We start from the raw sequence: 26,810 nt of genomic DNA on the forward strand, positions 1-26,810 counted from the left end.
GGGTCTTTAAGAATATAAATTAATATTTTGTCCCACAATTAACAACAAGAACATGGTTTCTAATTCATTATTTTCAAACTAAACTTGGTAAAAAAAAAAAAGTCTTGCCCAGGAGGGGCTGTGTGGTTGTACATGACAACCATATACATTTTAAATCACAATTGTAAAGAAACTCTGAAATGCAAATGTTTAGCATTAAATAATTGTGTTGGGTCTCTGTCTGCTATTAAGATAACATGATCAAATGCTCACAGGCTAAGTAAGGATAATCCAATGGATATACTGTAGTGTAGGAGTCAAGCATCTAGTTCACCCTGAGTTCAAATTCTCCTCTTGCTTTGACACAAAGAATGCAGCAACTTGGTTTTGTTTATTGGCCTGGCCTATGCAAACAATCACATCTGGTGCACAGTCCCCACCCCACCCTCCTAAATCCTGCTGCCCCTTGGTTTTGTCCAGTCTGTTTTAGGTCTATTCCAGCACACAAATCTTTGTCATTTTCAACAACAAAAATACTCCATGTGGCATATAGTGAAAATATCCGATCTACATGCTCACATGACGTGTTGTGAATTTGTAGATTGGCTATTTTCATATTTAGATGAGATTGGCTATTTTAATACTTTATGGTTTAATTACCCGATCGTTACACATGCAATGTGCACTTGTGCAGACACATGCTTTGCTGTAATGTTGACTTAAACCCAGTTAACATGTCTGCTGTCGTGCGAAGGGAATACTTTCCCATACTGCAACACTAGATGGTGCCCTGTGCATAGTGATTGACCTGTTGCTGGCCAATTTGGAGCAGCTTATGTAGATAGTGCCGGTCCAAAACGAACCACTGATGAGCATGAGCCTGTTGGAATATAGACGTTTATTGAATGGAGAGGTACTGGGGGTGTTTTATTCCTCCCTTTGAATGTAAGCCGAGCTCAGTTAAAAGCACATATGGCGTGCCTGCGCTAAATTTATGCACTATCACACCTGGATGCTTTCCATACATTTACATACATCTGACTCCACCGGTGGAAAGTGCTGGGTGCTGAGCCAGTACGGGATAAGGCTTTTCACAGTAGCATTGCTCTTGTCGCCGGTGACAGCAGCACACCGGACATAAATCCATTTTAACCATTTTTATTTTTTTAATGCCATTTGTCCCCGGGGCCAATAGTCCATCCTCTTATGCTGCCTGTATGCCTATGTGATAATGATATATTCTTAACTGTTAAGGGGGGCTTGATCGCCTATAATTTTGGGGTAAAACGGCTTTGTGGAAAACTCACGTCAGTGTCGTAATGGAAAAGGCGGGCCTTTTGCTTCATTGGTGTCACATAGATGCCCAAAAATCTGTTTTCTGCATTTCCTGGCCCTCGCTGCTGCGTGAGGCCCAGTAAATGATGCAGGGTCTGGGTTTTGTATCAGACTGACGGGTGGTGGAAGGGATGGATCGGTGCTGCTGTGCAAGCGTGTAAGCTTTGTCTCTGGGTTTATTCTGTTGGTGTGCCTTCTTTGTGCCGTGACTGCCTTGTATTTGTGTTGTGCGTGTGTGTGACTGTGTGGGGGGGGGTGGATGTGCGTCAGTGCGTGCATGAATTATGTTGCCTGTGTGTGTGCGTGACTGCGTGTGGTGTGCGCCAGGGGATTTGTGTGATCACTGATGAGGGCTTTGTGTGTGTGTGTGTGTGTGTGTGTGTGCGTATGTGCTGTGTACTCGCCCAGGCATGTGCTTAAGCGCATTTATATGGATGTGCACGCATGTGTGCGTGTGTATGCATGTGTAATGACATGGGGGTGGGGAGTGCGAGTGTGCATTCATGCATGTGCGTGTGTGCGTGCCTGCCATTCGCATGTGTCCATGTGCTCACTGTTCTGTGCATCCATAATGACGAGGGCTTTGGGTGTGCGTGCGTGTGTGTGTGTGTGTGTGTGAGAGAGAGAGAGGGAGAGAGAGAGAGAGAGTGCGTAGGCAGTGAGTGAGAGTGAGCGTGCATTCATGCATGCACCTATGTGCGTGCATTCGGTTCATTCGTGCATGTGCATGTAAATTGTGCATCAGCACAGAGTATGTGTCATTGGGCTTATAATTGTGTCAGTGCCCATTTCTGTATGTGTGCACTGTGCAGGAGCCTGCATGTGCGTGCAGTGCCGTGCACACCATATGTATTGTGCACATCATGGTTATTTATTTTATTTATTTATTCTATCGTGCAGGTAGACACGACTGAGTGCATGAGGTGTGTGCATACATCAGAGCTGTGGGGGATGTGTGTTTGTGTGATGCGCGTGCACGTGCGTGTGCACGAGGAGGGATGTCTGTGCGCCCGTGCATGCATGTTTGTCTTAATGAGTGACACTGTCTGTGTGTGTGTGCTGTGCGTGCACGTGCGTACGGGGGGATGTTTACCTCTCATCAGTCTGTGCATCTGCACGTACGTGCGTACACTCTCTCACACATGCACGCACACACACGCACACACACACACACAATATGTGTGCGTGTGTGAGAGAGTATTCTCTGTGTGTACATGACAATGTTTGAATGTCTGCGACTCTGCGTATTGTTTTTGCATGTACAGTATGTGTGCGTTTGTACATAACATTACTTTGAGTGTGTGTGTGTGTGTGTGTGTGTGAGTGCATGCGTGCGCGTGCATGTGAGTGCATAGTTTCATGCATGCATGTGTGTGTGTGTGTGTGTGTGTGTGTGTGTGTGTGTGTGTGTGTGTGCGTGTGCGCGTGGTGAACACCCGGTTTCCATTACTCGCCCCGGCGTGGTTCTCTCAGCCAGACCGCAAAAACCTCCTGCCTCCCCTCTGGCTCCACCCAGCACTGCCACAGGCTTCCCAGAAAAGAGTAGCGTCTAATTAAAAAAAAACTTTAATTACATTCATCTCATCTCTCTCTCTCTCTCTCTCTCTCTCTCTCTCTCTCTCTCTCTCTCTCTCTCTCTCTCTCTCTCTCTCTCTCTCTCTCTCTCACACACACACACGCGCAAACACACGCGCGTGTGCACATGCACGCCCACACACACACAGTCACACACTCAGGGAGAATAACATAAGTGTATACAAACAATTGCATGTGAAATAGGGGCCACAGCATGAAAGGCCCAGAAGCCCATTTGTCTTCCAAATGTAAATAGCTTTTAATCAGTCTCATTGACATCCGCATTGTAGCACAGCCTCAGTGATGTTGTCCTCACTTTAAGCTCCATCTGGAAATGTATTGTTGCCTGCTTATGACTTGTGGATGAGGGTCTCACTCTCTCTCCCTCTCTCTCTCTCTCTCTCTCTCTCTCTCTCTCTCTCTCTCTCTTCTTTCGTGTCACGTCAGAGGTCCAACTCGTCGTGTAGCCATGCCCGCATCTCTGGTCCTAGGTCGAAGAGGCTGGCGTCCGAGGGTGGTCTGTATAAGGGGCAGGTTGCGATTATATGGTCGGCAGTTTATCTCTCTCTCTCTCTCTCTCTCTCTCTCTCTCTCTCTCTCTTCATGATTTTCTCTCTTAAGGCAACTTAAACCGAAAGAAAGAGAGAAACATTATCATATTAACTGCCAAAGATTTGAACACTAATTTGACACAGAGCATCTAATCCCCATTGAGTCCTCAGAGTGAATGTCATATTAACTGAAGAGAGAGTGTCGTCACTCTCAGAGGAATTTGACTGGAGTTTCTTTTCTCTCTCTCTCTCATCACCTGGAAACTCTGGAACCCTCCTATCTGTCCGTTGTCCTTCTCGTTCCCATGGTTAGAGCACAGAGAAGCACCTTTATTAACCATGACCCAGTGTTGTCCACACACAAGGTATGCCTTTGTTGACCTGCGTGGCGTTGACCTAAATAGTGGTTAAAAGATCTCTCTTCAGGCACGGCAAAGCAAGGGTTATCGGGCCATCTCCACATACGGCACACACAGGACACGAGAGCCCCCGCCCCTCGCAACCCGCTATCTGCGCACTCTCATTGTTCATAGACCTCATGGCCAGATGTTACAGCTGAGAGATTGCCATCATGTTGTTCCATTCTCAGCGGGGTGCCACAGAGAATCTCACAGTTCCCCCTCTAAAGCCCTATTGTGAGCTTGTAGATCTGGTATTCACGGCACGCGACAGTACAGTATAAATCAGCCATAACTCACACGCCACTGCTCCTCTGTCACCACCCTGCCCCCCCCCTCTGCACTTCTGTCCTCTCCTTCCCACCTCCTCTCGTCTCTCCTCTATCCTAATCTTCCCCCAGTGCACGGCATACTCTCCTCTCATTTCTCCTCCTCCCCTATCTCTTCTCGTCTTCTCTCCTCTCACCTCCCCTTCTCCTCTGCCCTCCACTCCTCAACACCAATCACAGATAACAACTGGGGTGCTGTCCTTGGCCAAACACAGCACACACTGTTACCCTGCTGTGCACCGTCTCTCACTCTGCCTCTCCTCTCTTCTCCTCTCCTCTCTTTCATTGCTCTTATCAGGCTCCACTCATGTAGGTCTGAAGTCTAATGAAATTCCCCCGCTCGCTGACGGATCTAAGGACGCTGGTTCCTCCCTGAGGTTGGGGGCATGAGGCGATTATTTATATTATAATGACAATAGAGCAAACAGAGTAGCAAGTAACAGTAACTATAATATGTTACAGATACCTGTGAAAACAAAATTCTAGTTGACTAAACTATTAAAAACAAATCTAAGAGACTGTTTAGTATGTGACATTAAAAACATAATCAATATTCTCCAATAACAACTTTGTAGGCCTATATCTTAACCACGTAAGCCCATATATTGTTCTATACTTCATCTATTTGAAAATGATATACAAGCCGATTAATATGCAAGCTCACAATGAAGTCTCAGCATGTAAATTAGCTATTTTAGATAAGGTTTTATGAGATTTAGACAAAGACAAGCATGTCCAAAATTCAGAAGGACACCCGGGTTTACGTGGTTAAAATACTAGGCCTAATAGTTGATGCCAAGCATTGTATTCAGCTGGCACTAATTCGTTTTTCTAAACAAAGTTTGCCTCTAGAGATAGTATGTATACATTTAAGCATCAGATAAATCCAGCAAGGGATAAAACAGTGTCACTGGGATGAATGATGTGTGATGGAGGACTCCCCGATGGGACATTTAACCAGTCTCATTAATGCACTGGGTTCTTGACCTTCCACTGTACTCCAACATCTGCCACCACCACCTCACACTGGGGTCTGTTGCGAAAGATTCTCATGCTCTGTGTAGACAGCTCTGATTTACTCGCACGACACACAAAATTACCCACATTGCATTTCACTTGAAAGCTTCTTGGAAGAGTCAGATCCACTTCCAAATCGTCTCAGTAATCAGCTCCAGTCCTGCCTCATTAGGGGAAGGGCTCTCCTCCTCTTCACCCTCCCTGGCGATTAGAAGTGCTGCTGAGGCAAATGTATTGCCCCAAGTTGCATGACCACCGCAACACGTTTTGCAGTGGAAAACAAAGAAACATTTCCCTGTATACAGTACTTAGTTGACTGGTGTCCCCCAGGGTATACTCTCTAGTCTACACCAGTGTTTCTTAGGACTACGCATAGGGTACTTGAGAGAAAATTGACACATTTGCTGTTATGTTTAATGATAAAACTGTCACAGTCACAGACTTTTGTGCCTTTAGTTATTTCTGATTGTTACCTGGTCTAGTTTTCTTGGTTCTTTGTTCTTGTCTCGCCCAGCTGTTTCTCATGTGTAATCAGTCCTCTTGTGTATATTAATCTTGTTCCCAAGTCAGTCATTGTCGAGTCATTGTTTGGTGTCAGTTCATTTGTGGTGGGCCTGTAGATCAGACTATTGCATTTGCCGCAGATTAGGGAGACTTTCAAGTTTTAAAATGTGCTATTTTCATCTAGCATCAAATGTGTGGTCTCTCTGTAAGAAGGGGATACACACAGTATTCGATTGATGCTCATGTCCTATCTGTTATGGTTTGTTTGAAACTAGTTTTCAAAGCACTTCGTGACAAGAACAGAAAGGGAAAATAAAATAAATGCAGCACTAAATTTCACTTGACATCGATGTTAATGTGAGTTCACTCTCTTAAGTTCAGACCTTAGACTGTAGATCAATTCTCTTTTGCCAGGTTGTGTATCCGGTCTGGAGACAATCAGTGTTCAATCGCTCCAAAAACAATATTCTGCTCGGAAACCAAGATGTATTAAAAGTGCTTCTTGGAATACTTGATGGTTTATACAGTATGAGCATGACCATGTCTCATTCTAACTTGTAGCGACTGCTGAGACTAGGCTAATTTATTTGGCATTTGAACAGTAACGAAGTACAGCAATAGGCAGGCTCTAGTCCAGGTAGCAGTGGTTTCATATTCAAAATAGAAACCAGGTTTTCTACAGGTATAGGTCTACTGTGGGAAGTCTGCAACATGACTACACTGTAGGATCCTGACAAACAGAGTAAGTAAGTAAGTAGCTCGGAGTGGCTTTTTGTAGGTATCAGCTGAGAACGCTATAGGAGGCCATGGGCATTTCAATGCGGCTAGGCGGATTCCTGAGTTGGAGCGCAACACCTACCATCAGCTCCCAGTACTTATTGCACCACTCATACGCTGAGTTGCTGGTGCCCGTGGCCGCGGGAATCGGGATCAAACCTAGAAGCTTGTGGTCCAAAGGCAAGTGCTGAGCTATCCAGACACTAAACATAACCAAATGGATCTGTACAAATTCATAAATTGGACATGCAGCCAAACGTCAGAAGGCTGAACATGAAGGGTTTCCTCCAAGGTTTAGATGTATAGGCAGGAGAGTGGAGAGCCTCGTCTTCTCTTCTCCCACAGCAGGTGACCAGATATCAATTAACATTGGTTTGTTTTCTCAGTCCACATCTCCCGGAGTGCTTTCCTTGTTTTTGTGTTTAATCGGACAACGTCACCGTCTCTCCCCTCATGCTGTGGGAAAATAAATGATTAAAGGTATCGGTTGGATCTCTGAATGCCTGGGCCTGGGTATGTCCTGTCCTGTCTGTGTCAGACTGTGGAGGAGGTGAGCTTTGAAGTCAGGCAGCCAGACAGAGGTCTGGGTTTATGAGAGGGCCCCTCTGTTCCATTTATGCCTGACACTCGGGGGGTACTTGCACCCGGAGTCCCGGAAAATATTGACTCATCATTAGAGGCATGTGTCCAGGGTAATTTGATACATGTCTCAGGTATATAACTCTTTTTAAGGTATCAATAATCTATTTTAATAGAGAGAACAAAATGGACATTACAAAATAGAATTAGAATTAGAAATTAGAAATAGAATACAGTATATCCTATATTCTTGCAAAATACAAAACCTATGACTGACTATGATACATTATCCTATAGAATATATAGATAGCTAGATGTGACATTCTAACAGAAACTAACATTTCTGTCCTGGAATTGTTAGTTATATATCCTAATATAAATGCACCACGTCTCTGTGTGTACGTACGTACGAGATCTGTTTGTCCCACCGACTTCAAATTTGACACACGTGTTCCACACCACCACATGGAGTGCAGTGCCCGGTGTCAAGGCCGTCAGATCGCCGGTTATCCAGGACCAGCCTCTGCACAGGCTCCGGACAGATCTCCATGGAGCTGGCCTGTTCTGCATAGGCTCCATATTTGGGCATGTCTGATAAATAACTCCATATGGCCATAAAAGGAACACAGACATAATAACTGGGTGGGGCATGCATTTCCAACTTGCATCCTTCCATGTAGGCCAGTGCCCAACCCCCCCACCACACGTATAAACTGTACTTTTTGGCCAGAAAGGGATTTCTTTTCACCGGAGGAAAACTATTCTCTATGAGGCAGTTCTCTGGGCAATATCGGTATTGGAGTAACTAAAAGTAATTTTTTTCCCGGTGGAAACAAAATCCCCTTTTGGCCAAAAAGTACCGTTTATACTGTACGTGTGGTGGGGGGCTCAGAGTGTGTCCACTAAGGAAAGTAGGCTTTCTAATGACACAACCCGCCTTTGTTTTGGTGAGTAGCAAAAACTTTATTGCTTTAAAACTGAAAGGGCAGAATCGAAGCAGTAGAAGGTTATGGACCAGAGCTAGGGAATTGGGTGCCAATCAGTACATTGGGAGCACCTGGCCAGTATTTCCAGTGTGCTCTAGTTTCTCTCTCCCTGTTTTAGTTTAGTTTGTCCTTTGGTTTGCACCATTCAACACCCCACACTACATTTGCCACACATCCACTCACCAGTCTCACCTACACTACTGATTTCACTGATTAACACACCCCACATGATTAAGTTGTTTATATTGAAATAAATATTACTTTGTGCACTTTTAAAAGCCGTGTCCTTCCTCCTTTTTGTTATGGCCTAGAGCCAGGTCATGACAAAATGGGGGCTCGTATTTGAACTTGGGTTATTTTAGATGGATTTGGTTTGGCTGTGACATTTTTTGAGCAGGTAAAGTGTGATTTCCTGTTTTGGTTTGAAGCCTGCATGGATTGTTAAGGCTGGTCACAGTGGTTGGAGGAAGTGCTTGTTTGGTTTAAGTATTTTGGTTGCTGGTTATATTGAAATTGCGGCATTCATTACAGTGTGGTCTAGTATTGTCAGTACCTAAAGTAGGGCTGTTGTAGCTGACTTGGAGAGCTCCATGTATGGAAGCTTTAGGTCAGTGAGTGAATATGTGGCAGGAGTGGTCTTCACCAGTGTTGTTTCACGGAGTGTTGTTTCTGCCAGGCTGTAGATAGCTGGGAGGTGTAGATTTGGTATATTACCCAAACTCAAGTATGAGATTTGTCTCACCAGGCCGGCATGGCTGGGAGACCGTGTTCTGTTTCCCCCCTTCCTTCTGACATAATGGGTCGGTTGGGGAGGGAGGTTGGTCTTGGCCTCTTGGGCGACACTGGATTGATTCGGTGTGGGGCTTTCGATGCGCAGTCCCGGTTAAATGGGAGGGGAGCTGCCACCCAGGCTTTTCAGGTTGACCGTGTTCAAATTTTGACTGGACATTGTAGCTATCAACTTGGGGATTGAGAATGTAGTGGCGGATGCCCTCTGCAGGGTGCCTTACATTTTGGACAATGTGGTCTGGGTTTGGTGATGGTCTCATATACTGGTCTTTTCTGTCTGATCTGGCTTTTGCTCCACTAATCCTAGGTTTAATCTTGGTTGCTGAGGGGAGGCCTGGTATGCTAGGATGGAATTGGTTAGACCAGATTTTTATTTGTGGCAAATATTTTGTGACAGACGCTAGTCTTGCTGCTGCTGCTGCTGCTGCTGGTGTGTGTGTGTGTGTGTGTGTGTGTGTGTGTGTGTGTGTGTGTGTGTGTGTGTGTGTGTGTGTGTGTGTGAGATCTCTCAGTACAGGGTGAGATATGGAGAGGGAGGGGAGAGAATGCGAGGGATTCGGAGAGAGACCCTATATATTTCACCCACGCAATAACCTGGGAAATGCTGGGTGTCGAGTGTGTGTATTATACACACACACACACACACACACACACACGTTTTACTTTGACCTATCAAGCAATATGGCTTACATTCTCTTCAGCTTTGGGCAGAGACAGAGCCTGGGGATTGAAGAAGGTGACGTGGTGGGACTGTGCTGAGTGAATGGGAAACTGTAAACTTGTCCTCCAGCCCCCAGCTTTCTCATCCTGTGGTGCATGACTCATATCGGTCCAGAGCCAGTGCTATCAGCAGCTGTGTCCTCATCCCAGCCCCTCTGATCTGCACAGCGAACACTGGATGCCTTGTCACACAGCGACTGCAATCGGGTGAGGAGAAAAAATGCAATGCTGGAATCATTCCACCGCATGTTTTCAAGTGAACCATTTAAGCATCGAAGATCGGACGATTTCAAGAAATAACATCATTATAATCACTTTATGGGCTTACTTGGGCCCCTGCCATATACATTGCTGCATGTCGAATAGTGGAAATATCCGATCTGCAAGCTCACAAAGCTTGATGTGAGGTGACGTGTTGTGAGCTTGAAGATCTGCTATTATTTGGCTATATTATAAGCCTTATTATAGGCCCAAAATAAGGATGCCCGGTTTAAAGTTGTTCAAACTAGAAAGTGTTCTCAGCAGAGCAGAGAGGCAGCATGTCCAAGCGTTGCAGTGCCGTCATTACCATGATGTCCCCTTTTGGCCTTTTGGAAACGTGGAAGTGTCATGGTTTGTTGTATATCACTAATATACACATGAGTATTTGTCTTTATGAATTTGCCGTTGCTGTCGGGCAGAAAGCTTTTATCTCCATATTTTTGTCTCTCCGGCTTTTTGTGGGTTGTTATTTAGTTTAGTTTTTTTTGTAAATGAATGCTTGATCGTTCATTCTGAAGCGTCACACAAAGCATCAGATCTACAAACTCGAAATGCAGTGCGAATCGACATTGCGAATCGTTTTGAGCTTGTAGATCTGCTACTTTTGATGGCCCGGGTGTGGGTGTGTGTGTGTGTGTGTGTGTGTGTGTGTGTGTGTGTGTGTGTGTGTGTGTGTGTGTGTGTGTGTGTGTGTGTGTGTGTGTGTGTGTGTGTGTGTGTGTGTGTGTGTGTGTGTGTGTGTGTGTGTGTGTGTGTGTGTGTGTGTGTGTGTGTGTGTGTGTGTGTGTGTGTGTGTGTGTGTGTGTGTGTGTGTGTGTGTGTATATATAATATATAATAAATAAAGCATTGATTGAGATGATTGATATATATATATCAATCAATGCTTTATTTCAGATCCAGGGAGATCCATATCACAGAAGAATATTTTTAATATATATATATATATATATATATATATATGTTGGAGAAACAGATGTAATGTAGATATACGTGAAAAGTGTACAGTTCCTCATGGGATTTATGTTACATGGTAGAATAACAGTTTAGTGATAAATGAAGGAAGACACCAGATGACGTTATTCTGCGTCTATCCTACTGAATGCTCTGCCAGACAAAGAAGTAATATAGCCCATATAAAGATTGTTCAGTTCAGTTTGAAGGGGAGTACATTTGGCAACATACCTCTCCAATGTAATAGTTTTTGAAAAATGGAAATACATTTGGACCGGTTACAAAAACTGAAAGTGGGTGTGGCCCGAGTCGGATCATAACCCACAAGGCCTCCTTTAGAAACATTCGCAACTAGAAATTCGATCGCCGATCGTGAAAAGTTAATCATTTCTTCCTTGCCCCGCATGGCAAACATTTCATCAAAGATTTGTGTTATTGCATCAATTCATTCGAAATAATAGGCCTTTATACCAACAAGCCCCCCTTTGGCCAATCAAAAGTTAATCAGTTCTTCCTTGGCCCATGACCAGGCTTTCCACAAAGGTTCTGCGCAAATCCAATAACATTTTGAGCTCTCCTGTCCTGCTTAAAGTCAGGCCGACGCACAAACGGACTGACAGGGAGGGACCTTGGAGATATGGTATGCTTTGTCTCAAAATACTTGCACAGGAACTATGATCTGTCTCAGATACGTCTGGGAATCAAATATTAATAACAATCAAAAACAGGTCTGCAGGTATTCAGTCAAGCGTTTAGCGCCGCGTGATTGTGAACAGTTACATCATATTTTTACTCTAAGCCCACAAGCAGCGGATGGCTTGTCTCAGAAACATCGTCTCGTGGTCACGACACTTGAGGGCAAAACCTTTGAACTCGCAGATCTGGCACACAGATACTCGACATAACGTAAAAGCTGTAGTTTGGCAGCAGCCATTAAGACGTTACTCTGTCAAGCTGATGTTTCATAAGATAGGTCCTAATTTTCCAGGCGTTAGTGTGCCAACCGGCTGAACGACCACAAATAGTACAAAGAGTAGTAGGCTACAGAGATATGTGATCATCATCACAGCAGCTTGCAGCCGTGGCCCGTTACACGCTTCTCTGCAAATTATCTGAGGCTGCATTTATCACCATCAGTCCAGAAGTGCTTTGGAGGTCTTTACACTTCAAGCTAGGCCTCTAAAGACCCTTTAAACTCCTCAGAGGGATGAAGAAGTGGACATTTTGTCCGCCATCTTCTCACAGTCTAGGATTTCAAACTGAGGCTTAAGGGCTTGACATGCTTTTGCTCTGTGTGTGCGGCGTCGTGCAGTGAAAATAGGCGATCTACAAGCTTGCGCCGTGTCGCAGCCGTGTCACGCCTTGAGCTTGCAGATCTGCTATTTTCACTGCGCAACACCGCCACACGACTAAATTGTACATCCGGCTCTTAGGGCTCATCGCGGAGGGGCTTTTCGGCAGGAGGAATGACCGAGGGTACTGTTGTTACACTTGAGAGTGCAGGTCGAGGGGGGTCACATAGCTCGAGTGCCTCTAACACAACCTGCTGTCATAAACGCCTCGCCGGGAGAAGGTCATTGCTTGGCGACGACCGAAAGAAGACAGTTGCTATTTCAGCACAAAACAGAGCGCCTGTGCAAAGGGGAACAGGTGTGTGCGTGTGTTGCACAGAGCTGTGAGCCGTAGATATACCGCTGTCGGTGACCTATCTATCTATCTATCTATCTATCTATCTATCTATCTATCTATCTATCTATCTATCTATCTATCTATCTATCTATCTATCTATCTATCTATCTATCTATCTATCTATCGTATCGTATCCATCTGTGATGAGACACTAAATAGATACAAATAGTGGCCCTTAACCTTATGTCGGAAACGTAGTTATTGCCATTAAAGCTTTTTAATTGCATTTCAAGACAGCTGTGCGGGAGTTCTTTCTTTCAGTACGCTGGGGCCTTCGTTGGGCTGGGGCCCTCGCTTAGTCTTTCCCGACACACCTGTCACTCCAACGACTTGCTCCAAAGAATTGCTTTTTACAAATAATGCCATAAAACACTAACGCCATGCAGTTAGAGCACACGATGCAACTTCAAACATCGTGTTCCACTTAGTTACTTCCACGTCAAAATATGTTACGTTCAGTACCATGTCAGTATCATGTCAGTATCATGGTCAGTATCATGTCAGTATCGTGGTCAGTATCATGGTCAGTATCATGTATATATATCAGGCCTGTGTTTGTGTGTGTGTGTGTGTGTGTGTGTGTGGGGGGGGGGGGGGGGGGGGGTAATGTGGTTAATGCTTGAAATGAAACACAAACACAAAGAAACGATAACAGCCCGCATGGGAGTGGCCCGGCGTGAATGTAAACAGGATACGGCGCTGATCTTTAATTCTATACACACACACTCACTTAGCACATGCCTGTCCCTGCAGTGTACACACACCTATGACACCGCTAAAGTGTTGCCATGTCTGCTCATCATAAGTAAACGACTTTGGACTATTGTTGCTTGTATTGGTTGCAGTTTTGGGGGTCTTTTTTCTAAAGTGTAGTTGCTTATTTGGTCTTGCATCCTAATGTTTTTTTAAACCAGTGGTTCTCAACCCTTTTCATGTCAAGGACCCGTCCCCAATTAATATGTATTTGTCCGCAGACCCCCATCTGAAAATATTTGGTGCCAGGGATCCCCCCATTTGGCCCCATGCAACAAACATTCCACTTTTTCTTTTCTTCAAGATGGGTTTGAAAATAGCAGATTTATAAGCTCATGCAGCGTACAACATTACCACACGTTGGGAGCTTGTAGATTGGCTATTTTCAAATAGCCATTGTATTATATAGGGTTAAAGACTTAAAGTGGTTCCGCTGTGTGTGTGTGTGTGTGTGTGTGTGTGTGTGTGTGTGTGTGTGTGTGTGTGTGTGTGTGTGTGTGTGTGTGTGTGTGTGTGTGTGTGTGTGTGTGTGTGTGTGTGATCATGCAGCCTACACTCACTTGTTTTGGGCTTGTTTTCGTAGAACTGTCTTGCTTATCTCACAGAATCTGGCAGCCCTGGACACCACCCTGTCGACTGGCTGTCAGCCTGGCGTTCTGAAAGCAGAGTGAAACCGCAGTGATTGAGTGACCCCCCCCAACCCCCCGGTGAATCATTTACCAGCTTTGATAAGCCCATGTGGGTTAAGGACCCAAGCTCAAGGCAAGTGATGAAAAGAAAATGGATGATCCCTGCGTGTGTATGTGCACGTGCACGGAGGTCTCCCACCAACTCCCAGGCATGTACTTACAGGCTTGCACGCACGCACACACACACACACACACACACACACACACACACACACACACACACACACACACGCATGCACGCATGATACTGTATGTTCATACTCAGTACTCACAAGCACATATTAAGCTCATTTACATGTATACACAATTATACACACAGTACACACTGCATGTGCAACAGATCTGCTCTATATTTGGGGCACCTGAAATGTATTTGGGGCACCTCAAATGTCCACTCGTGCGCGCACACACACGCATGCCATTCACTCACAGTCCCACATACATGCACAGCCGCATGCACACACACACACACACACACACACACACACACACACACACACACACACACACACACACACACACACACACACACACACAGTGTGATAGCAGCCCTGTGATCTCTAGTGTTTCCTGGCTGCCATTGACAGGGCCGATGATTAATTGGCGGCCCCAACGTGACTCCACTCACCTACACAGTAAAACCCTGAGTGGTGTATACATAAAGCATTGTTTCTACACTCTCAGAGTTACAAATGGATAGATTAAGGCTGAGGATTTTGCAGTGTATACCCTGTTACACACCGTTACACTTTCCTCCCATGGCAATCCAAAAGAAACGCCTTCAGAAGCGAGGGCACCGATTCAGTTTACTATACTCTACTTAGACTAAAAAGATGTTCACAAGGAAGATACTGTATGTGTATACTGTACATTTAATACATCCTTCCAAAATGTGTGCCATAATGTGAACATGATGATTTAAAACGTACCACTGTACAACTTAGCTCATGTCTCTCCTATTTCTAGTCGCAGAGCTTTCACTCTCATATAGGATCTCATATAACTCTATATGCTACATTTTATATGGAATGGCTCTGTTGGTATGATTTGTATGTGCATGATTTATTATTTGCCAGGTAATATTTCCAGTTATCATAAATCTTAAGCTTTTAACAGATATAAGTCGGTGTATTTGTATCAAAATAAGAGTTAACATTTTAGTTTCTTTCTTTCCATTCATCATCAGTTGGAGTGGGACTTCAATGGATGTGACGAGGAACCTGGCTGATGTTCTAGTTACACTCGCACGCTCGCACGCACGCACGCAGGTACACACACACACACACACACACACGTTTGTACACACATGTACACAGACACACACTGGGCCACACTGTCGTAGCATTACATGTTGCATCCACAGCAGAGGAAATCCCATTCAGACACACTGAAAACATTAAGGGTTTTGAACCGTTCTCTCTTTTTTTTCCTCCTTGTGTTTCATTTTTCTAAAGAGGCTATGAGAGGCGTAACGCCCACTCCAGTCTGTGTCTGTGGGTCGCTGGTTCCCATTGAGAAGGCCCTCTAATGAAAAGCATTCCTGACAGAGAGAGAGAGAGAGTGAGAGAGAGAGAGGAAAAGATGGCTGTTCCGCCAGTCCTTTAATTTTCAAGATTTGTACCTTTGATTTTGGCTTCCCCCTAATCGTCGCTCTCCAGTGACACAGGTTGAGTGTGTGTGTGTGTGTGTGTGCGTGTGCGTGTGCGTGTGCGTGTGCGTGTGCGTGCGTGCGTGCGTGCGTGTGTGTGTGTGTGAGAGAGTTTGAAAGGGGGTCGAGGGGGATTCACACATGTGGTTTCTGGTAGCCTTCAAGGGCAGGCCACATGTTGCTGGCCTGCTATCTGCCCTGGCAAGCTGGTGCAGGAGATGAAACCTGATAGGCAATGTTTTTGTACCTCTGTCCCACCGTGCGGAATGCAGACAAGTTGGGATGGGGGTCGGATCTGTCATTACACCAAATTTGGGAGAAATCGAATGTTGCCTGTTACTGGAGTTAGCAGACTCTTGCTACTGTGTGTCATAGACAGTGTATACTCATAGTGTGTGTGTGTGTGTGTGTCTGTGTGTGTGTGTGTGTGTGTGTGTGTGTGTGTGTGTGCCACGACAGAACATCTGGTAGATGTGGAAGCAACTAATATAACGTAGCCTGAGCTTTCAAACCTCAAAGGATATCGGGGCAACGATCATCCTATATGCTCCCCAAAGACTGCAGATACACGGAGGAATTTGTACGATGAATAAAACAAATAAGGGAATTTTCGTGACAATGTTTTTCCACGATTAAGGCACTGAGAGGTTTTCAGATCTGAACTTGTTTTAGACATCTGTGGTTTTGAGCGTGTGTGTGTGTGTGTGTGTGTGTGTGTGTGTGTGTGTGTGTGTGTGTGTGTGCGCGCGCGCGCGTGTGAAACCATAACCATTGAACTTGTTGCCTACTTCAGAATGATCAAAGTCATTCAGACTATTTTGGTCTGAACTTGTTTTGGAGTTGCGTGTGAATCAGAAACCATCGCAATGCAGCCAATGTGTTACAGTGATCAAAACAATGAAGTGGCTGGAAGTTGGAACATAACTTCCAACAAGTTATGGGAATAACAATTCTTTTTTACATACTTTGATGTTTCTTTGACAGAAGTAGCTGCTCTTATAAAACTTTGTTTCTATTTTTTTAATTACGTAACTGCAGGCGAGGAAGGACAAAATAACAGCATAGTAAAATACCATGTTTTTATTTTACTCTGAAGAGTGTACAAATGGATCCAAATGGACTTGCGATGTTCCATTTGGTATGGTCCATTTGGTTCCATTTGTACATTCTTCGCTGTTAAATGAAAACCTTTTACTGTTTCTGTGGATGTTAATATTGAATTCCTATAAGGCGGCAAAAAAAAAACACGTTTTCATATAGTGGTCTGATGAAATCAGATAAGGACTTTCCGGAAAGAATATGAACCTTCAGCAACTTTTCAATGCTCTGGACACAACATGACATCATCAGCAGCTTCTATATCTCCAAACATTTGAGTCGTAATACATTTTTTTTTGTGTTTTGTTGCAATCGCCCGGGGCAAAGCATTTAGGCTAGTGTTTACTGCTTGGTGAGGCAGAGACTCTAAGCAGGGTCACAAGTGTCCAGCACTGTGGAACAGATGCACACGATTAAACTTGGGCTACTTCAGATTAAGAGCCTTTTGAAGTTCAAGTTCCACTTATTGTGACATTTTTCTTTTGGAGAACAGCAATGCCTTGTAACCCGAGATGGAAGGGGGCGGCTGTGGTGTGAGTGGAGGGAGGGTGGGAGGATGGTGCTGTGGTGTGAGTGGAGGGAGGGTGGGAGGATGGTGCTGTGGTGTGAGTGGAGGGAGGGAGGGTGGGAGGATGGTGCTGGTGGTTGGGTGGAGGGATAAAGCAGGAGCTGGGGTCTTTTTGGGTGGTCCAACTCAGAATGAGGAATGCCGGAGGTTTTCTTTTAAGGTCAGAAACAGATTTCTCCGTCGCAGTCAGTATCTGGCCTTCAGAACAGATCTTCACACTGTGACAGCACAGGCTAAAGAGCTCTGTTATACTATTAGAATGTATAATAAATATATTTCACTTAAAATAAATATCCTAACACAAAGGATGCCAAGAACGTGGGGCCTCGCTTTTCTCTCCATGACCCGCCTATGCCAAGACGAGGGACCTCGTCTTTCTTTCATTTATTTTAATCGAGTAATTAAAAAATAATTTGGGGGCACGGTGGCACAGTTGGTAGTGCTGTCGCCTCACAGCTAGAAGGTCCTGGGTTCGATTCCCGCTGGGGACGCTGTGGGCACTGGCGGCGTGTTCCCTCCTCCGCGTCATCAGTGCCCATACCTGAGGCGGGGTTGGCGAAAGGGCCTTCCTGTGGAGTTTGCATGTTCTCCCCGTGTCCCCTAGGGTAGATACCCTCACAAAAACATGCAGTAATCCTGGTCTCTAAAACTACCTCCCCCTGGCCAGCCGGGGCACCTGATGGAGGGGAAAAGGAACTGGTCGGAATAACGTGTCCCTTCCACGCGCTACGTCCGGCCGGGAAAACTCCCCCCTGTCAGGTGAAAAGAAGCAGCTTGGACTCCTCATGCATAGAAGGAGGCATGAGGTCAGTCCGCTGCCCCCCCAGGTTGGCAGAGGAAGTGTAGCGCCCAGGATTACATTAGATAATTGGCACTGGGTGAAAAGAAAACTGGGTTACAAAATTGTGGGATAAAAATTTAAGAATAATAAATAAATAAAAAACATTTTTGCTATGTTAGACAGCCTCCACACAGATCCGGCGCGCACGCTTAATTAATAGTCCCTTTTCTCCTCAAAATGAGACAAACTGCGATCTTGGAGACCTTATAAAAGTCTAAACTTTGATCACTAAACTGAAACCATTCCACGGCGATGCATAGCCTGGAATGAGAATCTGGCTCAAATATGGACGGCTAGGCTATCACTTCCGGGGCGGGCGGAAGTGACCCAAAACTGACCCAGAGATGAAGACACATCTGCAGTGACGTCACCATGACGTCCTTGACAATTTGGTCTATTTCTAGATATAAGTCAGCTGCTGCTGACTCTATCAGCCAAGTGGAGACTTTAGCCAGAACCAGAACTCCGGGTGAAAGTAAACATACGGGGAACATACTAGAGGAGGGGGTGTTACCACAACTGACTGACCCGTATTGCGTTTGTAGCATCACTCAGAGACTTAATGGCTTTCCAGTTGTCATTTTCAGAAGAGGACTTTGCTTGTCCTGTGTGTCGTGACGTTTTCAAACATCCTGTTGTTCTGTCGTGTAGCCACAGCTACTGTAAAGCCTGCCTGCAGGAATGGTGGACACATAAGGAAATAAAGGAATGTCCACTTTGTAAGGAAATATCTTCAACAGATGATCCCCCCTGTAACCTGGCTCTGAAGAACCTGTGTGAGACCCTCTTAAATGAGAAACGTCAAAAGATGAGGAAAGAGGAAGTCCAGGAATCAATGAAGCTCTTACAAGAGAAGCTAAAGGTCTTTAATGAAGTTAAAACTAAGTGTGACCAAGCAGCAGAACACATTAAGGTCCAGAGCCAGAACACAGAGAGGCAGATTAAGCAACAGTTTAAGTTGCTTCATCAGTTTCTACGAGAGGAAGAGGAGGCTAGGATCACTACACTGAGGGAGGAAGAGGAGAACAAGAGTCAGATGTTGAAAGTGAAGATTGAAGGTCTGAACAGAGAGATAGCAACCATTTCAAACACAATCAGAGCCTTAGGAGAACTGAGAGCTGAATCCAGCTCATTCCTGCACAACTTCAAGGCCACTGTGGAAAGAGTTCAGTTCACACTGCAGGACCCACAGATGGTCTCAGGAGCACTGATGGACGAGGCCAAGCACCTGGACAACCTGACCTTCAGAGTGTGGGACAAGATGAGGGACATTGTCTCCTACACGCCTGTGATTCTGGACCCCAACACTGCACATCCAGAAGTCATCCTGTCTGGTGATCTGACCAGTGTAAGACGTGGACACGAGCAGCAGCTTCCTGCCAACCCAGAGAGGGTTGAACACTGGTGCCATGTCCTGGCTTCGGAGGGCTTCAACTCCGGGGTTCACAGCTGGTATGTGGAGGTTGGGCTGAGTAGATCCTGGACAGTAGGCGTGTCAGAAGAGCGTTTCCAGAGAGAGGGACGAGACTTGGTAATAATGTTATGTGACGGTGACTACTCGGCATGGCAAACAGGGTCGACCACTGTTCTCTCTGTGAAACAGAACCTCCGGAGGATCAGAGTCCAGCTGGACTGGAACAGAGGAAAGCTGTCCTTCTCTGATCCGGATACCAACACGCACATACACACCTTCACACACACTTTCACTGGCATGCTCATTCCGTTCATTTACAATGGTGACACTCTCCCTCTGAAAATGCTACCAAGTAAGATCTGTGTATTTACTGTAGAAGATGATGTTGATGATTACAATGATGATGATGGTGATGGTGATGATGATGATGACGACGAAGATGTTGATGTTGATGATAAGGATGATAAAATATGTCTAATTGAGTATCATAATAATGTATCATGTATTTCCAGAGGAGTTGGCTACCTTTCTCTTGGCATCTGACAAGGTTGTTTCACATCAACACAGATGACTTCATGCGTTCCCGAACTCTCCAGAGTCGCTGCTGATCTCACCCCATCAAATTCATGATGACAATCAGAATGGAATCTGAAAAACTTTTTTCGTACAGTAAAAATGTACACTCAAAGTGAGGGGCAAGCCCTTATCAAATATACATTGCTCAGCCAATCAAATCATTGCTATGGGGTGATCAGCCAATCAAATCATCGTGTTTGTGTTCACACAAACAGACAAAGCTGGGCATAGGAGCTACCTTAATTAATTATATATTAAAAAAAAAGGCTAATACCAGGAGTGAATTTGAAAAGTCTGCGGTAGAGGCTTTTCCTTGGCTTTCTGGGAGTGTGCGTGCTTTCTTACACACGCGCACACGCACGCACACACACACACACACACACACACACACGCAAAAGTATAATCTCCAGCCTTTGGCTGTTCGGTCTAATAAATTAATCGATTTCCCAAAATAGCGGAAATCTACTAGATTAAAAGTAAGAGGGGTAAAAAATACGTTTTTTGAGTTAAAAGAAAATAATCGAAAGTCACTTTCAAAGTGTTATTTGACCCACCTGAGTACAGGATGTGAACATGGACGATGGTTGACCGTCCAGCCAAGGCTCCAAGAATCAGCACTGTATCTCCAAGAGCGCATTTTGTTGTTGTTTTTGAGGGGCGCTAGCCCCTCCTATGTACAGCTTTGTGTGTATGTCTGTCCGTATGAGTACAGAATGTGCTCAACTGATTGGCTGAGTACGGAATGTGATGTATGATGATATGATGAGAGCGCCCCTCACCTATGGTAATTCACACAAGTGTGATTTTTTTATTTACCCAAACTCCAAAGTAACACCAACCAGAAAGTGCAAAAAATATTCAGTGACGGACTGTCCAAACAATAGGTTGCACATTAAAATAAGATCTAAAAGAACAGCAACCTAGAACCTATAAATACACCATTCTAGCAGTTCTCTTCCTCTGGTTGCTCTCCACCTTGGCCGTCACCAGCCACCATTTTAAACTAGGTGGGTCATACCAATAGAACACAGAGTAATTTGTATTAATTAACTTAAACAAGGCAAACTATGGACCATAAGCTATATACAATTACATCATTACTTAAACCATTCCATATTTCAGGTGCCACATTTAGGCTTACAATTAGAAAACTATAAATATACAATATAAAACAGGAACAAACACCCCTCTCCTCTACAGTAGGCCTACTTGGCACCTCATTACCAGCACTGGAGAGGGGAGACAGCTATAGGTGATCAACAATCATTTGATCAAACATGTTTAAAAATCATTGCAATGTCCATGTTCAGTAAATCATTCAGGTAGATAACCCACACCACTCCCAACAGTCACTTCCAAGCTGGCCAGCGATAATGAATTAGAATTAGTGCATTGTCCCTGTTTGTCTCTATAGGACATGGGCTGTTCACATGTGTTCTTTCAACCCTGCTGTCCTGCTGTATACAGCTTCTCGTTGTCCAAGAGCTTCTGCAATCTTTCCTTGGGACATTGCTTCTCAAAACCCACATTTTAAGTTGCTCTCTGTAACGCACAACCTGAACATCATCCAGCTGCTTATATTAGCACATTGATCCAGACAGACAGACAGAGTCTAGCATTCTTGAAGATAAGTGAATATATTACAGCATATAATTGGAAAGAAGTCTTTAAAAAAATGATTTCTAATATAACAACTCATCATGATTGAAATAGTTACTTTGATTGAAACCTTTATGTTAGGTTTAAGAGCAGGATATTCAATTGTCCAGGATATTGGGGCATAGATTTTTAGAGTGAGTGTTATGGCCCTATTGACTGATTCCTGTGATTTATGTGCCCATGGTGATTGGAGGGTGGAGTCGAGTGGAGATTGGAGGAGTGGCTTGTGTTTGGAGACACACCTGGGCCTCATCTCCTAATCAGCCAGTCATTATAAAAACCTGTGATGAACACCACTTCAGCGCATTTGCCATCTGTCACCTCCAGCATGTGCTGAACCCTTTGTGTGTAGCTAGCATTTCATGCCTGTTGAGTCTGTAGGCTGCTGTGTGCCTTGCCATATTCTGCTGTGTGCTTAATAAGGTAACTTTACTTACTGAGTGTTTAAAGTCCAGACTATAGGGCAGGCTACAGTAGCTAACCTTTTTTGTAGTTAAGAAATCAATTGCAGTATGTCAAAACATTCCTTGAGTGTAAATCCAAATCAAAAGGGAAGCTGGTAAGGGTGTGCTGCCATTTTATTTTGTCCCCCTTTTTGACTTAGTTTTTATTTAGTCAGGGAGCATAGACACTGAGTTGTAAAGTGTTCCATGAAATGGGTAAGGATAATCACAGCAGACTTTGATGCCAACCCCAATAGTCCGACAGGCTTCTTTTGTTTAATGTGGGAAATTTGATAGTCTTTTTTTTTTTATTGGCCTAAAATATTGTTTATATACATACATTATATTACATTATATTACATACATACTTGCTGACCGGCTGTCAGTATTGAGCTTTTTTTTATTATGTTATATGTGACCCTACCATTTGCTATATAAGGCAACAATGTCAAACTTTCCTTATGCTTTAAGTAGCATGTGACATGTCAAACTAGGGTTTTCATGATTCTGAATCCATTATAAGCATTAGTTTTGCACAAAACACTAACGAGTATTAATAATAATAATAATAAAAACACTCAAAAACACAATTTTATAGGATGTTAATGGTAGGGTCACAAGAAACTCCTATAAAAGAAATTGCTCAGTACTGACAGCCGGTCAGTGTATACATATATAGACAATATTTTAGGCCAATAAAAAAGACTCCCACTCCACAACCCCGACTGCCGGACTACAAGACCTTTGACAAAACTTAGACTAGTAAACGACAACCAAAAGCTACAAATGTGTGCAGGTGTGATAAAACATGATCCAATGGGCTTTATGAAAACTAAATGTGATAGACAACAAAGGTCTTTTTTTCATAAATTCATGAAAAGCACTTTGGAAAGCAGTTGAAGCAAACCCTTCAGGCGTGCTTGATGACCAAGATCCTCCCCCTAATCCTTTCCCTTAACACTTCACTTACCGGAGACATGGCTTCATGTTGACGACAAACACCTTCTGAAATATGACATGGTTAATCCCAGTCCTCATGGTCTCTAGACAGTATCGGGGGGGGGGGGGGGGGGGGGCAGGCAGTGCACGTGCGTGTGTGCGTGCACGCGTGTTTGTCTGTGTTTGTGTGTGTGCGTGTCTGCATTGTAATAATTCAAATCTACAAAGTAACTAGTAACTAAAGCTTTCAAATAAATGTCATCAAAGTAGGCCTACAATATTTGCCTCTGAATACCTCAAAATTGTGCTTAAGTGTACTTAGTTATTTGACATCACTGTGTGTGTGTGTGTGTGTGTGTGTGTGTGTGTGTGTGCGTGTGTGTGTGTGTGTGCATGTGTGTGTGCGTGTGTGTGTGTCCGTGTGTGTCCGTGTGTGCGTGTGGATACACGTGCGTTTCTGTGGTCCAGGGCTGACGCAGGCGCTGCTAGACACTGTAGGAAGATAGCCTATCAGCAGGCTGTGATGCTATCATCACTGTCCGCATCCAAGGACCCAGAGCTGGAGTACTGATATACTGTATAGATCACCTCTATGCATATAGCACTGGTTCTGGAACCAAAAAGTTCCAAAAATCTAGCCAACCACCCTATCAGTTCTCCACCTGACCACTCGCTCCCTTTAAAGCAGGCCTGAAAATCCACCCGCCAAAGGGGGGAGGTAATCACTTCTCCATACCCCCCCCCCCCCCCTTTTTTTGTCTACTTATACATATGTTTTATATTTGTGATGATATTGTATTTTTGTGTTATTGTTTTATGCTATATTGATGAATTGAATAATATATATATATATAAGACCTCAATGGAATCAAGTCAGTTTGCTTTTCTGTCTTTTATTAGAATTACATTTAACGTAAAGTTCTTTATTGATGAGACACCATCGTAATCCTTTCAGGGCTGACCCCGGTGGGGTTTTGTAGTAATGGATGGCCTACTCTGACCCGGTCCAGGATAAATGAGACTAAATGGATGGAGTGTTTGTTTTACTCTTAGTGTTTTATATTAGTTTTCAAATATAACGGAAATGCTGTATATATTTTTTATGTGCTCTATAAATAAAGTGGATTGGATTGCACAAGGAAGGTCCTGCATGGTTCTGGCTGTGGATCTGTGGCCTTTAGAATTTAGATAGATACTTTAAATTGTTTTAGCTATCTTTTTTCTGTCAGGCTGTGCTTTCTGTCATGCCTAACATTGTCTTTGTCTCACAGCTGCAGCCATCTGGAGCTGGAGCCATCATCGGTAAGAATTTAAATTAATTAGTACAACCTCAAAAGTAGTGTAATATGTCACTGTATTCAAATAATTTACTATAGCATGTCTTAAATAATACACATTATATCCAATACAGGTAATAAGAGAAGTAATTGTAAGGCCCTGTCACAGGGTCAGGCCCTATCGCACAGTGCTGTGAGTGTGAGAGGGCCTGATGTGTCTGCATTTCTCTATTGTGGTTGAACACATGGCTAAAACTCTTAGCATGCCAACAAAAGCAAGCCATATTTCAAAATAGCTATTTCTGCAATTCTTGCAATCATCATCAATTCTCTATTATAATCCTCAATTCTAATGACATGCCTAAAATAGGGTGGGACGTACAACCTAGTTTAGGCATGTCATTAGAATTGCAGATTAGTCTGCATTTCTAAACTGGCCCATTAAATGAAAGTTCTTTAAATACTATAGCGCATAATAGTAAATGATAGCAACACATCTGAAAATCTACACCTGTGTGAAGTGAGGGGCGCTAATATATTAAAGTCTAACTCATGTTGATTAGGTGATGTAATGGTGATGTAAAACAAACGGTGCAAACACAAACATTAAACGCCATTAACAATAAAGAGACAATATTACGTAAATGGCACATTATGACGTAAGTCTTCCCTTCATTGTCAATGGCGTTTACAAAACAAACATTGAACTAAAGACAAACATTAAACCTGTGCATAGGAGGGGCTAGCTCCCCTCAACTATCATTGACAGAACACTGTTTGTATAATGCAACTAATATTACCTTCAATTGTTGTTTGTTGTTAATTGATACAATATGTACAAGAAACATTGGGAACAAAAACATCACTCTGAATCACTGTTGAGAAAAGCTGGGTTACATTTGCGAGATGAAAACCAAATGTTTATGGACAATTAATAACTGAGGATAAATCTACTTGTCAGCATTAAATGAATGTGCCCTCCCTCTAGTAAACAGCACAATGACATGCACAACAATATGGAGAGTGGTTTTGACTTTAGCGGCAATGACCTGGATATAGGCCTGTAAATCATAAGTGGATAAAGGTGAAGGATAATTACTCATGATGCCTTTTGCCTACATATTTATTGATGCTAATAAAGCAGTACACAGAGTTCAGTAGAAGTTGAAGACAGGAACAGGAATTGTGCCTGAGGAACTTAGGAAGAGCACTAGTTGGAAATGTGTTGCTGCTTGTTTGTCTACATCCAGACTGTGTTTCTGGCTTCTTGAGTGCTGTTTGAACACTGTAGTGCACTACATTAATAACACTAAGGAACGCTGTCACTGAGCGCCCTTAGTTTGTGTATGTTAGTTCGTGTGCCCCCCAGTGTCTGCCCAGTGCCTCCCCAGTGCCCCCCCCCAGTGTCCCCCCAGTGACTCCCCAGTGTCCCCCCCCAGTGCCTCCCTAGTGTCCCCCCAGTGTCCCCACTGTGCCTCCCCAGTGTCCCCCCAGTGCCTCCCCAGTGTCCCCCCAGTGTCCCCCCAGTGCCTCCCCAGTGTCCCCCCAGTGTCCCTCCAGTGTCTGCCCAATGCCTCCCCAGTGTTCCGCCAGTGTCTGCCCATGCAGTGCCTCCCCAGTGTCTCCCCAGTGCCTCCCCAGTGTCCCCCCAGTGTCTGCCCAGTGCCTCCCCATGCAGTGCCTCCCCAGTGTCCCCCCATAATGCCTCCCCAGTGCCTCCCCAGTGTCCCCCCCAGTGCCCCCCCAGTGCCTCCTCCGTGTCTCCTCCGTGTCCCCCCAGTGCCCGGCTCGGTTACCTTTACCCAGAGTTGTGTGTTGCATCCAACGTTGCCTTGCCAACCAAGGGTTGTGTAAGTCGTGGGTTGCAGCCCACTCTATAGAGCTCTATAGAGACCCCCCAGCATACAGTTCCACTTTGGGGTTGATTCATGGATGATGACACATTACTCCCACGATCATGTGTACCGATTTTGGGTAGGAATCATGTTTCTGCAACAAACATTTATCACATTTGTGTCACCCAGTCCGGGTCGGGACCCCTTCAAGGGTCCTGAGAGTTACTACAGGGGGTCCTCAAAATCCTGTGATAGGATTCTAGTGGCAGTGAGGGGAATATTAGCAGATCTACAAGCTGTGACTGTGAACGTGCGCTATTTTTGGCAAAGAGGTTTCGGGCTCCATCTTGTGCCATCTCCTTCTCTCATTTTGGGATTTAGTATTGTGTAAGAGGCGTTCCCCCGTAAAATATGCTATCTTGTGCCACCACCTAAATCCTCAAAACACCTCTGCTACCCATAACATTATGCATAGGTGTGGTTTGGGCGTTACGCAATTTAAACCAATCAGTATGCCAGCTGGTGCCATTCCCTTTAAAACAGTTTAAGAGTCATAAACGACAAGACGTCTAATTGTCAATTATATTCTCATTTCTTTTTCTTTTTTTTTCATATTTTGAAAATTCCT

At 44.3% G+C, this 26,810-nt stretch overlaps 1 protein-coding gene across 1 annotated transcript; it reads left to right on the plus strand.

Annotated features, from left to right (window-relative positions):
* Window positions 1–18,847: 18,847 nt before the first annotated feature.
* Window positions 18,848–24,376, plus strand: LOC308326066 (nuclear factor 7, brain-like; the record flags this gene model as incomplete). The annotated part of the gene is made up of 2 exons (XM_080778877.1): window positions 18,848–19,805; window positions 24,342–24,376. 2 exons carry the CDS (start codon window positions 18,848–18,850, stop codon window positions 24,374–24,376), a joined length of 993 nt encoding a protein of 330 aa, XP_080635003.1.
* Window positions 24,377–26,810: the final 2,434 nt, after the last annotated feature.

The sequence above is a fragment of the Protomyctophum bolini genome (genome assembly GCF_963924005.1).
Source record: "Protomyctophum bolini genome assembly, chromosome: 12".
Taxonomy (NCBI): Eukaryota; Metazoa; Chordata; class Actinopteri; order Myctophiformes; family Myctophidae; genus Protomyctophum; species Protomyctophum bolini.